The sequence below is a fragment of the Ochotona curzoniae genome, unplaced genomic scaffold (genome assembly GCF_017591425.1).
Source record: "Ochotona curzoniae isolate NIBS_2020 unplaced genomic scaffold, NIBS_Ocur_1.0 scaffold_1852, whole genome shotgun sequence".
Taxonomy (NCBI): Eukaryota; Metazoa; Chordata; class Mammalia; order Lagomorpha; family Ochotonidae; genus Ochotona; species Ochotona curzoniae.
The window spans coordinates 15,590,323-15,607,362 of record NW_024467087.1 but is presented as its reverse complement, the minus strand read 5'-3'; the positions used below and the strand labels follow the sequence as shown (position 1 = coordinate 15,607,362).

Sequence of the window (17,040 nt, the reverse complement as noted above, 5' to 3'; positions counted from 1 at the left end):
AAAATGGAGTCAAAGGAAAGTTGATTCTGGTGGAAAATATTTTTTCATACTATGCATTTTCCATGAACCTTCTGAAATCATCCTCTCAAACATAGATTTATCATCTGATCCAGAAATTTTACTCCCAAGTACACAGCCAAGAGAAATGAAAATATGTTCACAGGAAAACCTACACATGAATATCCAGAGCTATTAATAATAATCAAAAGATGGAATCATTCTAATTTCCACCAACTGGTAAATGGATAAATAAAATGCAGCATACCCCTGTAGTGGAATATTATGCTTCACCTAAAGGAATGGAATACCACTATCTGCTACAACACTGATGAACCTTGAGAATACAAAGCTAAGTGAAGGCTATCCACAAAAAGCCACTTATTGAATGATACCATTTAAATGAAAGGTACAGAAGAGGCAAAGCTAATAGCAAAAGAAAGCAGATTATTAGTTGCCTAGGGATGGGGCTAGGGGAAATATGAAGCATGACTGCTAATAGGAACTGGGGACAGGCTTAATTAAAATGCCTTTAAATCGATTGTTGTGATAATTGTACAACTCTAAAAATACATTACTAATCAGTGAATCATCCATGTTAAACAGGGACTATATGATATGTGAATCATCACTAATAAAGCTGTTAGAAAAATGCTCAAATACTAAGAACATACGTTTTATAAAACATATCCTGAGCAGCACAGCTGGGACAGCTTCTACAACATCTGTATATCCTAGCCAGAAAGCCTTTCTACCAAGGGAAACACGTCACTAACTCCAACACCATCCCTGAGCCCTATCTTTGCTCCAACCCACTTCCCTCATCAAGGCCCTCTTCACGATGTTGAGGAGTGATACCACCCCTCTCATCTCCACTATACGGCAAGCACCTTGAGAGTAGGGACATCATTTGCCTTGCTCTCTGGTGTAGTCTCAACACCTAGCAAAGTAACTGGCACACAGTAGCTGCTTAATAGATCTCAAAGAAATTAGTGAAGCTTGGGACCCAGCATCAGGGCTCTACTGTTTAATCCTCCACCTCCAATCACTGATATCCCATATACCAGCTCATATCCTGGCCGCTCCAGTTTCCATCCAGCTCCATGCTTATGGCCTGGGAAAGCAGTGAAGGATGGTCCAAAGCCCTGGGACCCTGCACCTGCATGGGCAACCCAGAAGAAGGTTCTGGCTCCTGGCTCCAGATCAGTTCAGCTGTGGCCGTTGCGGCCATTTGGGAAGTGAACCAGAGGATGGAAGATCTTTCTGTCTTTCCTTCTCTCTGTAAATCTGCCTTTCCAATAAAAACAAATAAATCCTTTTTAAAAAGAAGAAATGAAGTTTAATCTACTTAAAGGTACAATGATGTGGGCATCAACAGTGAGGAAGAAGTAAAGATAGGGAAGCTGAGGAGATTGGGATACAAAATTGCCAAACTACACTTCTAAGCTTTAAAATTAGCCTAAATCCTGACTAGCATCAACTCAGCCTGCAATCACACTTACTGGGCTTTGTGGCAAGAGGCTGCTACTGGTCTCTTGAGTGCTGGGAGGTCGGCTTCCACTCTCCTCCAGTGGCAAAATACCCCTTCGATCCAGCACGCTGAAGGAGACAGGAGAGTTCATCAGCAAAATGGCATTCACTCCTCCACCCACACAGCCTTCTGAACCCTGCTGTGCATATTGTAAAACACAAATCAAGCCTTTAGCAATCTAGCCTCATCTGAGCACAGACCTCCTTTCATTCACTTTTTCTTCCACAAACACATGAAATAAGAATGGAAGAGCATACATTCCAACCAACCAGTCCATGGTCTAGAGTCTCTGTAGGTATGCTATCAGGTAATAATCCTTGGGGAGATCAACTGACACCAAAAGATCCCATTCAGCAGAATGTGTAAGATCAGGTAATGAGATAAGGTGGACTTGTTCATCCTAAGAGCCCCCCAGGACCCTTTAGTCCCCTGAGTACCTGGGGGGCAACGGGCCACACAGCACTTCACAGCAGTTCTTCACAATGTTGCCATGGCTATAGGGATTCTGAACACGATTCTTCCCTGTCCACGATCCTTTGATCTGCAAGATAAAAGTCAAGGCTCACATTAAAACTGTTTTGAAGGGGCCAGAGTTGTGGTACAGCTGGTTAAGCCACCATCAGTGATCCCATGTTTCTATAGCTAGCATGGTGATTTTGATTCGAGTCCTAGTTGTTCTCCCCATTCGTCCCTGCTAATGTGCCTGGGAAAGCAGTGGAAGATGGCCCAAATGCTTGGTCCCCTGCCACCTAGGGACAAGGCCAAAATACAGCTCCTGGCCCTGGCTTTGGCCTGGCTCACCACAAATCAGCCATTGTGACCATTTGGAAAGTAAACCAGCAGATGGAAAATCTCACTCACTCTTTCTGTGTGTCACTCTGCTATCAGACAAGAGAAAATAATAAAAATTAAAATTATTTTGAAGAAAGACATGCAGCATATGATGATGAAAAAGTTTCCAGAAACGGGGCTAGCACTGGTGCAATTGCCTACAACACCAGCATCCCATATGGACCCTGGTTCAAGTCCCAGCTGCTCCACTTCCCATCCAGCTCCCTGCCAATGCACCTGGGAAAGCAGTGGAAGATGGCCCAACTACTTGAGTCCTTGCACCCATGTAAGTGAACCAGGAGAAGCTTCTAGGTTCAGTATGGCCCAGCCCCAGTCACTGTGGTCATTTGGAGAGTGAACCAGTGAATGGAAGACCTCTCTTTCTCTGTTCTCTTTGCTCTCTGTAATTCTGCATTTCAAGTAAATAAATACATCTTTTAAAAAAAATTCTAGGGATCAGCATTGTGGCACAGTGAGCCAAGCTCCTCACAATATTGACATGCCATATGGATACAGGTTCATACTCTACTTCCAGTTCAGTTCTTTATGCTAATGCTCATATAAAAACAGCAGAAAACAACCCAAGTGCTTGGGCACCTGTACCCACATTAGAGATCCAGATGAAGTGCCTAGTCATTTCTGGAGTAAACTAGCGGATGGAAAATATCAGTCTGTCTCTCAAATAAATAAGATAAAGTTCTAGAAATATATGATGGCAATAATTATACAATGTGAATGAATGATATATTTAGATGGCATTGTTATATTGTGTGCATTAGTCACAATAAAAGGGAAATATATACACAACTATAACAATGTTCACAATACAGTGAGTGGGAAAAAACACATGATTGAATGATATGTATTTCTATTTTAAAAAACATAATGTATACAGATACACAAACCTGGAAATGAACCTGTACAAGTTTGTAAGACTATATAAATTAAACTATTAATACAGCTGATGCCTGGGAAGTAAAATTGCAGGAACTTATTCTGTTTCCTTTGCTCATCTGTGTTTCCTGATTTTCTCCAATGAACGTGGATTAATTGGGAGATTTAGAAATAAGAATTTATTTAGTGCAACTGTCCTTAGTCATTCCAAATCTGAGGCACACTCAGCTTTTAATGACCTACTGTTAACGACCTTATACCCATACAACCTCTCCATCCTTCCTTTAACCTTTTTTTCCTTTTTATTTGAAAGGCAAATCTATAGAAAGGAGAGGGAGAGAGAGAGAGACAGAACTTCTATCACCGGTTCACTTCCCAAATGCTACAGATGCTCAGGGCTAGGCTAGTCCAAATTCACGAATTTCTTCTGGATCTCCCACATAAATGCAGGGGTTTAAGTACTTGGACCATTCTCCACTGCTTTCCCAGGCCATTAGCAGAGGGCTGGGTCACCAATGGAGCAGCCAGGACTTGAACTGGCACCCATATGGAATGCCAGCATTGCAGTCAGAGGATTAGCCTGATATGCCACATCACCGGCCCCTCCTTTTTTTTTTTTTTAAAAAAGATCTATTTGTTTATCTGAAAGGTGGAATGATAGACAAGAGTGCGGGCGTGCACACGCACACACACACACACACACACACACATATACATTTTCTACCTGCTGGTTCACTCCCCAGTGGCTTCATCAGCTGGGGCTAGGCTAGGCTGAAAGCAGAAACCAAGAGCTGTATCGAGGTCTTCCACAAGGGTGGCAGGCATTCAAGCATGGGGGCCACTACCCACTGTCATCCCAAGTACATTAACAGGAAGCTGGATCAGAAGTCAAACAGCCAGGACAGTAAAGCAGCATTCCATCAGAATGCTGGCATCAGAGACAGCAGGTTAACCCCCGTACCAGTCTCCAGAAAGAGAGAGGTCCCAAACACTTGTTCACTCTTCAAATGCCTACAACGGCCACCGCTGGGCCAGGCCAAAGCCTGGAGCCAGGAACCTAATCCAGGCCTCCTGCAGGAGTGGCAGGAAGCCAGTTACTCGAGTTAGCACCACTGCATTCCAGAATTACACTAGTAGGAAGCTAGAATCAGGAGCAGAGGCAGCACAGGGACTAAGATATGGGATGTCAGCATCCCCACCAGCATCGTAGCTGCCCCTCAGTTTCATGTTCCTAGTGCCCTTGAGACATTCAGCTTCAAACAAAAGTCTATTCCTCTTCCACACATGTAATATTCTCCACAGCACGTTTCTGCTTTCCTCACCCTCCCAGGCTAAAGAGTTAGCCCTGTAGCAGATAACAACAAAACAGTCTCTTAAGAGGAAAATAAATTGTGAATGGAAAAGAAGTCGACTTACATCTTCATTGGTTGTCTGGTTCAGAGCCACGAGGAAAGTATGAAATCCAGTCAGTCCCACGACGGACCACAGGGTGAAGAAGCAAATGAGAACTTCTAGCACAGTGAGGTGAGGTTAAGGAATGCAGAAGCTACATCAGGGGACTCCATGACCACAGTTCCACCATCTTTACCTCTGTAGATGTGTATCTCCAAAAGCCAAGCAGCCATATAAAACAACAGATCAATTTTAAACTCATCGGATAGGTCTCTTACGAAAGGTAAAGGAGTTGTGCTTATTCACTATGACCAAATCTCTAGTGTGTTCCAGTGTTTGCCTATTTACTTATCATTCATTGCCGTTTGGAAGGGGAGGTGTAGGAGGAGGCTGAAGCTAAACAATGGTGGTCATCACTGCCAATGAAAATGTAATAAAAAATAAACTTTATAAACGAAAACTCAGTGGGAGAAAATGGTTTATAGATATTTCATCTGAATGTGCTTTTCAGAAATGTAGCCTCAGCTGCAGCAGGATGATGGAGCTCCCAGTAAGTGACAGAAGAGATTTATTAAGCGAAGTCGTCTACTAGAGGAGCCAGGGCTGAGCCTGGGATAAGAAGTGCCTGGAAGAGAGACAGACTCCAAGTAGCTGAAGGAAAAACCTCCTTTTAATGCCTGGCTATCTTCCACTGCAACTGTTACCACCAAGACTACACTCTTTTAGAGACTTTGGCACTCTCTGATGTCTGAAACATTAAATGGTGGGAGAACTGCAGGGAGGAAGACTGCGGGAAAGCAGTTGAAGAAGGCTTCACAGAGCATACTGCCAGGGGAGGATATGTTCCAGGAGTTTCTTTCAACGTCTCCAGAAAGCCAATTTTCAAGGATTCTGTGAAATTGAGAGTGGAGAGAAAAATTAGGGACTTCAGTCAAAACTACACACCCTCCTCATGCCTGCTCAGTGCTTTCCTACCTTCCTGCTCTACCGCGTGTTACTCCCTGGCAAGAGATAAGCTCTCACACAGGCAAGGGTGAGGATTCTCACCTCCAAGCTGGTAGACTCATTATAAAAGAGTCCGTATTTCGGGTGCAAGATCAGGCACTGGATAGAGAGCTGGGCCTAAGCAAACCTTGATCCCTTCCCTTTTCCCTAGCCCTCAACTACAGACCCATCAGGTGGATATTAACAGATGGAAGAAAGCAGAATTTGCCACCAAAAATTCTCCTGACTTATCTGGGCCACTTCCTAGTTTAAGATACAGCTCAAACTCCTCTCTTTGCGAAGCTGTCTTCATTAAAACCACACTTTAACCCCACACGCCACCTCCCCTGTGTGTGTATGTGTGTGCCTCAAAAAGTTCATGGAAAATATAATTAAAAGATCAGTTTATTTCGGTGTAAATCTAGCCTATCTGGGGTTTTAATTCGATCATTTCTTATTTGAAAGACAGAGAGAAACAGAGATAAATTGTCCATTCACTGATTCACTCCCTAAATGCCTGCAATAGCTAGGGCTGTGCAGCCAGGAGCCAGGAACTCAATTTGGGTCTCCCATGCAGATGGCAGGGACCTAATGCACTAGCAGAAATCTGGATCAGAAGAAGAAACCTGAATCTAGGCTCTCTGGTATGGGATGTAAGCATTCCCAAATAAACGTATCTTTTAATTCCATATTTTCCTTGAACTTTTTGAAGCACACCTCACATTGTCTTATCTCCCAAAGCAGACCATGAGTTACTAAAAAGCATTTCTCTGCTAAAACCGTTTCTAACACTTTGCATACTGCAGCTGTTACAAGGCAGAAGTGAGGATGTCAAACATACCTCTTGTCTTTGGGATCACTTTCAAAATGTGCAGCGCTCTGTATTCAGACCAGTAATTAAGGCCCAGTTCTCAGCACAGAGCCAGTGAGAAGAGCACCATCCCCAGTAAATATGTTTCACTGTTTGCTGAGGTTTGCAGCCCTGCCTTAGGACAGCGCTCATTGTTTAATGGGTCCTATGATGCCCTCACCGTGTTCAAAGTCCCACCAGGAAACCCAGCCACCTCGTGCCCCAAGCTGTCCTCAAGTGTTCCCCAAACTCACTGCTACTCCAACAATAGACACTACCCTTCATACTCACTGAGCGCCACATAGACGATGTTAAAGGCGAAGACATAAATTGTGAGCAGGGAGAGAGAAAGGATGAAGAGGTAGAAGTAGCGGTAGTTCCTCTTCCCGACACAATTCCCCACCCAGGGGCAGTGATGGTCGAAGCGTTCTGTGGGAGAAAGACAGAGTCCAATGCCGAAGCCTCCAGAACAAAGGGCAGCCCTGCCATCCATGTAACATCTAACTCAAGGAGCCCTAGTGTCAGTATCCATTTCAGTTGAGAAAATATACATTTCCATCTTTTACTTTTTAGAAAGGCTTACAAAACCATTTCATCTGATCCGCACACATACCCCACAAGTTGGGCAAAAGGGAATACACTCCCCCTCCCCATCCATTTTACAGATGACGAAACTAGGACACCAAGCAGTTAAGGGATCTGTCACCTTGTGCCAATTAAAGCAAAAATACTGGTTTCCAAAACAAAAGCCTTAGCAGATGGGCCTACTAAGTTCTACAACAATAAATAGAGGGAAACGGATAAAGAAAATCTGAAGAATGAGTAGTGTTGTCTTTCTTGACCTCCAATTATTAAAACCATAAAAAAACTACAATATATTTTAATGGTTTGGCATAGCTCAATAATGGAAAGAACCCAAAACACACTCTACAATATGTAAGAGTTTATTCTCCAGTAAACCCAGCATTTCAAAATCAATGGCGAAAGAGAGGTATTATTATAAACAATCTTGAGACAATTGGTTAGTTGCTAGAAACTAAGGGTGGATTTTTTTTCTCCTTAGACTATTTATTTATCAAAATAAAGTCCAGATGAATTAAAGAGTTAAACATTAAAACAGTCAAGCCATTAAATACAACTATAAGGAACAGATGTACATTTATTCTCTGTAGGAAAAGGAAGGACATTACAAAGATGACAAAGAAAAACAGATTTTATTTCATAAACTTTAAGAAAATATTCAGTTTATATTAAAAATACTATGAAGAAATTTTTTGAAATTTTAAAATACTGACAACCTATATAAATTTCTATGTGACTATATATTAAAAATCCTTACAAATAAGAAAGAACAAATATTTTCTCAATAGTCAAAGATATATATTCATATATACACAATACCAAATGTCAATTGTGAGTGGTAGTGGGTATGTTGACTAATTTGATTATGGTAATCATGGTAATTATTACAGTGTATACATACATCAAATTACCACACTGAATTGCTTGAATACATATACTTTTTGCCAATTATACCTCAATAAAACTGGAAATAGAAACGATATGTAAAAAGAAAAGGGCAAAACCAGTTAATAAACATATAATACCATATAAACATGTCTAATTTTCTTCAAATTCACTCACTATTCTGTGCAATGTTAATAAAACAATAAGATTCTTTTTGTCTATCAAAATAAGAATATAAATAACAACATCCAGTGCTAGTGGGATAGGATCTTCCAATGCACTGCTTGTGGGAATACAAATTGAGAGAATATTCCCAGAAAGCAATTTGGCAGTATGTATCAAGAACCTTAATAATGTTCATACCCCCCTGGCAGAATAAATCTGTTTTCAGCCATTTCCCACAGGGAAATGAAAATGTTTACAAAAACTGAAGTTCAATAATTTTGAGGGGGGGAGTTGTTCAATAATTTTTTAATTTCATTTGTTTGTGGTAGAAGATACATAATTTTCCACTGTAATTATTTTAAGAGTACAATACAGTGGTATTACTCAAGCTCACAATGTTGTACAATTATTACCACTGTCTCTATCCAACACCTTTCAGTATCCCAGACAGAAACTCTATACCCTTTGAGTGGTAACTCTCGGTTTCTCCCTTCTCCCAGGGCCTAGCAACTTCTAATCTTAAGTATCTATCTATATATATATATATCCCAAATGCTTCATGTAAGTACAATCATATGATATCTTTATATGTTCTTTGGTTTTGACTTCTTTCATGTAGCATCTTTCAAGGCTCATGCGTGTTGTAGGTCACATTCGTACTCCTTTCCTTTGTGTAACTGAGTAATAGCCCACTGTATTTATATGCCATATTTTGTTTATTCATTCATCCATTGATAGACATTTAGATCGCTTCCACTCCTGGCTATTGTGAATATGGATGTAATGAACACTGCGATGTAAGTAAGTTTTGAGTCCCTGTCTTCAATTGAGTATTATTATGAACTGACTTGTACCCCCCTCCCAGCCCTGTGTTTGGGGATAGGACCTTTAAAGGCATGAGCTAAGGTTAAGTGAGGTAATAAGGGTGGAGCCTTAATGCAATAGGACTGCTGTCTTAACAAGATGTGCATGAGGCATTGGGAGTATATGCACAGAGAAAAGGTTGTGTGAGGACACAGCAGGGAGGCAGCCATCAGAAAGCCAGAGAGAAAGGCCTTGCCAGAAATCAACCATGCTGACACCTTGATCCTGGACTTCTGGCATGCTGAATTGTGAGAAAATACATTTCTATTGTTCAAGTCACCCAGTCTGTAATATTTTGTTATGGTAGCCCAAGTAAACTAAAACAAATATATACCCAGGAGTAAAATTTCTAGGTCATATGGTAATGCTATATTTGACTTTCTAAGGAACTGCCAAACTGTTTTCCATAGCAACTGCAGTATTTCACATTCCCAGCAGAAATGTATGGAGTTCCAATTTCTCTATTTCCTCAAGCCCAATAATTTTGGTCATAACGTTAAAATAATGAATAACATCTAATGATAGGAGACTGCTTAAATGAATTAGAATATAACCATATGATGGATTATATAGTCATGAAAATAGCCTATTCAAAAATATTAAGATGTAGAAAAATGTCCCCAGCTGTAGGTAACTGTCTAGACTGATTGTACCTAGGCAAGTGTTACACTGCTGGGAGAAAAGCAGCTAATAGCTGGCAGGCATTCTAGGTCTGGTTAATGTCAAATTTGTGTTAACTATACCAGTGTGCCAACATAGTTGCTATTTTTTTTTTAAGATGTGTGGAGTGCAGACGTGGGCATGCCAGCAGACAGGGTCTGGATCACTGGCCTCAAAACTCCATCTGTGAGGGAAATTACTAGATCTGTGGTCTGACCATGGAGTGCATATGTCAGGACTGAGTTTCCTCAGTTTTTGAAGCCCATACAGTGGAATGCATGCCCAGATGAGCTTGGGGACGTGACACCTAGTTCACTGAAGCCTGTGGAGGACATCTAGTATCATGGAGTGCAGAACTGGACAGTTTTCCCAGCCAAGCTTTGACAGCAAGTATCTGGGTGACTTGACTCTAAGGTGGACTGTGTCAGCCAATGGACTTTAGTAGGATTTCCTCATCCTTGGAGCAACAAATCAACAGCATCTCAGAACTAGGAAACCACTTTAGCAGTGCCCTCAGAAGATGCTCCACACTGGTGACGCTGGGATATCGGGTGGCTGTCCCCCATCCTAGGGCAGTGATGAGGCTGGGCTGCTGGCAGCATCCCTCTCCCCATTTTCCCCAGATACATGAACAAAAGGAGATTAAAAACTGTTGTCTTACCCATTTTCCTGCATTCCTCCATCCTCCCGACCCTAATCAGTGGTCCACATGAGCATGCATCTATAATTATGCAAACATCACCAAAACTTATAAAAATTATAAATTTGTTTTAAAAAAAAAGATGTAGAAAAATGTATGGTCCTTGTTAAGTGACAAAAATAGGCTTAAAAAACTATCATGTATGGTCTAATTCTGCAAATGAAAGTCTGGAAGGAAATACAGCAAAATGAAGAGTAAGTTTAGACTTACACTTTCTTTACTTTTCACATTTTTTTATACTGAATATGTACTATTTTAAGGAAAGACTCCACAAAGGCAATAAAATATATCATTGTTAAATAACCACACAATGTATATTATAAGAATGGTACATCTTCTGATTTTGATGATACAACACATCATCAAAAAGTTCATGGAAGTATGTATTTTGAAAATTCTCTGCAATGGATTTCAAAACACTGCACAAAATAAGCATCTTTTAATTCTGTTTCTACAGACTTTTTGAAGAATCCTCATATATCTTTCTAGGAAATGGATGTAAGGAATAGAGAAAAATGGCATGCCCAGGTGGTTAGTGTAATGTCTAGGTTAAGAATTACAGCTAAAGCTTTAAGCAAATCAGCCATGCAAAAACACTGGGAAAATGCAGGTTTATACAGACAGATACTTCTTGCAGTATTTTAAATCACACTTTTTCTGATAACATAAGTAACACATACTCATTTTAGAAAATTTGAAATTAAAAAATAAAATTACTCAGAATCCCACAACTCATAAACAGCCACAGCACTGAGGTGTTTTTTTGCCTGTTTTTTTTTCATGCATTTACATTTTTAAGGTATAGCTGTGATCACAGTGTAAACATAGCCTATCTCCTATTTGTGTCACTTAGTTTTCTAGTATGAGCCTTTTCCATAAGTCTGTTGTATGAATATCCCATAAGTTATTTGACCACTTGTCTATTGGTCAACTATTAGATTCCTTCCAATTTTTCATTATCACAATAGTCCTGCGGTAGGCATTAGTATTCTTAGATCTTATACCACAACCCTGATTTCCCAGAAACTAACCCAGTGGAATGAAAGGATATACATGTTTTAAGACTTTTGATGAATCTTTGTAAGATTACTTTCCCAAAAGTTTACTCTAATTTATAATCCCACCATTGTCGGACTAGGCATTATCAGGTCTTCTTAGTTTATTCTGCAGATCCAAAAAAAAAGTACTGCTTTAATATTTACCTCATGCTAACTAGGCAACTGCCTTTCTTTCTAGCTTTATGAACTATCCATATATCCACTGGAATGTCAGTGCTGTCTGCAAAAGTGTTTTTTTTCTTTATGCTTAAGGAGAGGGAATTATTTATGAAAACCTTCACATCAGACCTTCTCTACTTATTGTTTCCTGGTTTATTGAATCCTATCTGCCTAGAGCTTTGAGCCATACAGAGCCAGACACAACACTTTGTAAACTTTGCCTGAAGAACTGGCAAGCAGGAAAGCAGGACCCTCAGGCATGCTGCCTGGCATATGCAACTCAGAAAGCTGCCTAGTGATAATATCAGCAATTTCACATATGCCTATCAATAGGAACATTCACGGTCCATATCTGATCTTCCCCAAGGTTCAGCACACAGGATGCAATGATTACAAGGAAGCCACCCATGTGGATGTAAGCACAGACCATATCTTATGCACTTGTGTGCATGCACATACACACACACACACACACACCATTCTTGCTGCAGCAGTGAAAACAGAAGAAGCAGACCTTCAGAATAAGGCTGGTTTCAGTTTAATCTCAGACTAATTACAGGAACTCTTTCCTCAAGTGTAAAACGGGGATAAAAACGATCTCACAGAGATGTTCTAAGTCTCACACAAGAGAAATGAAACGCACTTAACCTGGTGCGCTGTACATCACAGGACCTCAAGCAGTAACATCTCTTCTTGGGAACACTGCTGCTCAAACCTTCCTTCCTCAATACTGCCCCCCAGTGGATGAGGAGCTTCATTCCCCCTGGGTAAGTTGGGCCCAGCAGCAGACCCAGTAGAAGAAACCCTCCAAGGCCAAAGGTGTTATCTCCCATTTACCCAAGAGGTAATTTTTAAAAATAAAAATTAACTAGAAGATACTTAACTTACAACTTGACCTATACAGGTAAGTTGATTTAGAGTTGCTCAAGACCTTGCTTCCTCTCTCAATTTCCTATTAAAATGTAGCTTGTTTCCCCCATTTATCTTCCCACAGCTACTGATTTTTTTTTTTCCAAGAATTGCTGACCACCCGGAGCCTCTTGCTCAATACAGCCTTTCCCCCAAATCTTCATCCCCTAGCTTTTACTCACCCACACAGTTGTCACAGATGCTGCAATGGGAAGCCCGGGGAGGCCGGAAGATCTTACATGTATAACAGTATTTCAGTTTCACAATCTGGTTGTTTATCTGGAAATTCTTGATACGCGGGGGTGGTCGCTGGCCCTGGGGCACTGCGCCATTGGTAGCTTCTATAAATCAGTCAAGACAGTTCAAGTTAATACTGGTCATTATTTCAACCCCCAAATGTCAGCATCTCTCTAAAAGCAACAAGCATAAACAAAGGCTGATTGGTCATGGTCTTCTCCACGTGAAAATACTTTACTTTAAAAATTTACTTAACTCTTTTTTTGTTTGTTTAATTCGTGAAGTAGAGAGACACAGATCTTTCATCGGCTGATTCAATTTATAAGTGCCAACACAGTTTAGCCTGGACCAAGTCAACACCAGGAACCCAGAACTTAAACCAGATCTGTCACATAGAGGCAGGAAACTCAAGTCATTGTCAGCTGGCTCCCTCCCAGGGTGCCCATCGGTGGGAAGCTGGGTCTGCACGGAGAAGCTGAGACTTGACCACGCACTCTGATACAGGATGGAGGCAGCGCAAGCAGCATCCTGACTGGTACACCACTCTCCCATCCCCAGACTAGACTTTAACATCACACAGTAGCCCCTTCCCAAGTTCCACTGAATGTCATGCAATTCTGTCATGTACATGTAAGAAACATTTCTACCAGCTTCTTCTGATTGCAAAGAAAAAAAAAAGGACAGCAAAATTGACATAAATATATGAAATGAATACAGCTAACTTCATTAATAAAGATAAGCTATCATTTTCATCTTTCATGTTAATAAAATTATTTAAGATTTATTTCTTTTTATTTGAAAGGCAGATCAGATTTATGGAGAGGAGAGACAAATGGTCAGAACTGAGTTGATCCAAAGCCAGGAGCCAGAAGTTTCTTCCAGGTTTCCTACACACATGCACAGTTCAATGGCTTTTGGGCCATCCTCTACTGCTTTGCCAGGCCACGAGCAGGGAGCTGGATGGGAAGTGGAGCTGCCGAGCACAAACCAGCACCCATATCGGATCCCAGTGCTTCCAAGGTGAGGATTTAGCCAGTGAGCCATCACACTGGGCCCTCAAGTTAACAAATATTAAAAACAAACAAACAAAAATATTCAATGTTGTCAAGGGTGTGAAAATGTCATTCTTCTACCTTACCCATGAGCAAAATGTTAGGCAAGTTACCAAACTCTTTACAGAGTAGATTCTTTAACCTAGTAATTCTGCTACTTCCACGAATTTAACAAAATTACAAAGATTCACAAAAGATGTTTCTACCAAAAATATTTGTCACAGTGTCATTAAAATTAGTGTGTTAAGTGAGTTAACAGCAAAATTTGTTTTGTTATTAAAAATAGTGAGGGCCAGGCACAATAGCCTAGTGGCCAAAGTCCTTACCTGACACACGCCAGGATCCCATATGGGTCCCGCTTCCCATCCAGCTCTCTGCTTGTGGCCTGGGAAAGCAGTGGAGGATGGCCCAAAGCCTTGGGACCCTGCACCCACGTGGGAAACTGGGAAGAAGCTCTTGGCTCCTTCCTTCAGATTGGCTCAGCTCAAGCCATTGTGGCCACTTGAGGAGTGAATCATCAGCCGGAAGATCTCCCTCCCTGTCTCTCCTCCTCTCTGTATATCTGACTGTCCAGTAAAAATAAATCTTTAAAAAATAGCGAAAAACTAAAAATAACCTCAATGTCATAATAGAAGACTAGTTGAGTAAAAGATGATAAATGCATGGAGTGGAATTTTAGCCATTTAAAACCATATTGATGAATAGATGGTGACACAAAAAACATGAATAAAATATTGCAAAATGAAAATGTATACCAAAAAGGAATATATGAGGATCTACTGTGCAAAAATAAAACACCCATATGAAAAAAGAGTGATAACACTTAAAAACATTAAAATAAGAACAGGATGGAGGCAGCCCAAGCCTCATGCTGTTACACCACTATCCCACCCACTTAAATCCCACCCACTCAAGCTGACATAACAGCTTAAGCTACTGGCATCCCATATCGGAGCAAGGATTTCAGTCCTGGCTGTTCCACTTCCAATACAGCTCCCTGCTAATACTCATGGGAAAGCAAAGGATGATCCAAGTACCTGGGCCTCTGTCACCCATATAAAAGACCCAGATGGAGTTCTAGGCTCCTGGCTTCAGCCTGGCCCAAATCTGGCCGTTGTAGCCGTTTGAGGAGTGAACCAGTAGATGAACAATCTCTTTTGTGTATCTCCCCCTCTCTCTGTTACTGTCTTTCAAATAAATAAAAATAAATCTTTAAAATAAATAAGAACAGCAGTAGACATTTGACCTAGTGGTTCAAACACCAGTTAAGATGCCTGTCCATATCACAGTGCCTAGGTTCGAGTCCCACATCAGGTTCCCAGCTCCGGATTCCTACTAATGCAGATTCTCTGAGGCAACAGGCAATGGCTCGAACAAATGGGCTCCTGCCACCCACACGGGAGACCTGGATTGGTTCCCCAGCTCCCAGGCTTCAGTCCAGCCTAGCCCAACGCAGCCCCAGCCACTGCAGACATCTGGGGAATGCAACAGTAAATGGGAGGTCCCCCTCTCTCTCTTTCTCAATTCCTCTCAAATAAGTAAAATGTTCAAAAGATATATATGCTTATCATAAAAAAAAGAAAGAGAGAAGACATAAATGAAGAGATAAAAATCACTGAGTCTTTCAGCTCTGACACTCTTGTATTTTGGTGCATTTCCTTCTAATCTCATAACAGATAAGTAAATATTCATGATTGTTTTAAAATGTGAGAAATTACAAATGATATTTTTATAAATCATATATACATTATATATTATACATTACATATAATATATACATTGTATATGTGTGTATATTATACATTATATAAACATTATACATTATATATACACTGTATATTATATTATTTTATATATATATTATGCACATTTACCCACAGCTGTTAATTTTTTTCTAGATCAGCATTATTGGCAATATCCCATGGTATGTACTACAATTCACTTAACCATTCCCGATTGTTGGGCATTGAAACCGTCTCCTGTTTTTCATTAGTCAAAGGCTGTTGCACATGAAAAGTGCCTATAAAGATAATAGCCTATATCCCCTTTGATCACCACTCCAAATCCAGGCCCCTCCTCCCTTCCTCAAAAATCCATGTGTTAAAATCAGAGAGAAATCAGAGAGAAAGAACAAAAATATGCATGAGCAGCAATACATTAAGTTTGTGGCACTAAAACAGCTATATTCAAATTTGAAAAGAAAAGAAAAACGAAGAAACAATGCACTAGAAATTCTCCTACAGTAATCTGTTTAAAAATTTTCTGATTGTTTTAGCTAAACTCTTAGACAAGTAGAATCACTGGGTCAAAGGGCACGAATTTCAAAGCCTTATCACCAAACAGCCTCTAGACAGACTGTACGAATGTGCATGTCTGTCCATTGCAGCACAGGAGAGTGCCTATTTCACTGCACGCTCATCGTGCAGTAGAATTCTAAAAACAGAGTATTTTTCTATTCACTTTGGTTTTAAAAATATCTGCCATATGGAGCATTTTTCCTTTTTGTGTAGAGTGGGGTGGATGCTGTGAAATCAAACAATAACAGTGTGTCAGTCTTAAAAGGATTGGACTGTTATTCATTGAAAAAGAAGTATCAGCATGCCATCTTCACATTCCTTTGCACCTGCTTTACATGATGGCACCTGGGAGGTAGGGGTCTTGGTTCACTGTCCCCGGGATGCCACTTCTCTCCCCAGTTCCCCATATGTGCAAACACTAGGCTGAATATACGCTGATAAAACCTGGCTAGCAGAGACATGTGTGACCTCAAGAATGTACTCGTCTATGGGGAATCGTGCTAAATGCAGAGGTTACAATGTAACAACTTGACTCTAGGCCCCAGCCTAGTGACAAGGTGGCAAAGAGCTAACCTTGTGAACAACCTGCTGTGAGATGCAAGAGACAAGTCATATGACCAACTTCTCCATACGTCAATGGAAATGGGACTATAAAGGAATAACCCAGATGAAGGGGAGAAAAAGCCAGCATTCCCAATTCTCCCTCACTACGCTCTAGTTTGTCAGGCCCTTCCCAGAACACCAGCTGGGCCAACACATCTCATCTCTGCTTTCTCCCCACTATTCCCACCCTCATCCCACCCCGCCACCTCTGCTCACTCACAGGTGCACAAGCCAACTGATCGACTCAAACAGGCTGGGATTTTTCAAAAATAACTATTAAGAAGCTGGGCAGAAATACAATTAGACAAATAAATACAAAAGCAAAGAAGTCTGCAACCTCAAAGAATCAAAAACAAGAGCAAGCAGACTCTGCTCCCAGGCTGGGCATCT

At 40.8% G+C, this 17,040-nt stretch overlaps 1 protein-coding gene across 1 annotated transcript in view; it reads right to left on the bottom strand.

Moving 5' to 3' along the window:
• Positions 1-17,040, bottom strand: part of ZDHHC9 (zinc finger DHHC-type palmitoyltransferase 9) — a 39,418-nt gene that overhangs the window by 5,278 nt on the left and 17,100 nt on the right. Inside the window, exons 4-9 of the mRNA XM_040999638.1 lie at positions 12,644-12,802; positions 6,771-6,908; positions 5,488-5,536; positions 4,670-4,772; positions 1,966-2,069; positions 1,500-1,596 (exon numbers count right to left, since the gene is read on the bottom strand). Of these exons, the coding sequence (XP_040855572.1) occupies positions 1,500-1,596; positions 1,966-2,069; positions 4,670-4,772; positions 5,488-5,536; positions 6,771-6,908; positions 12,644-12,802 (650 nt within the window). The remainder of the gene's footprint in view (positions 1-1,499; positions 1,597-1,965; positions 2,070-4,669; positions 4,773-5,487; positions 5,537-6,770; positions 6,909-12,643; positions 12,803-17,040) is intronic.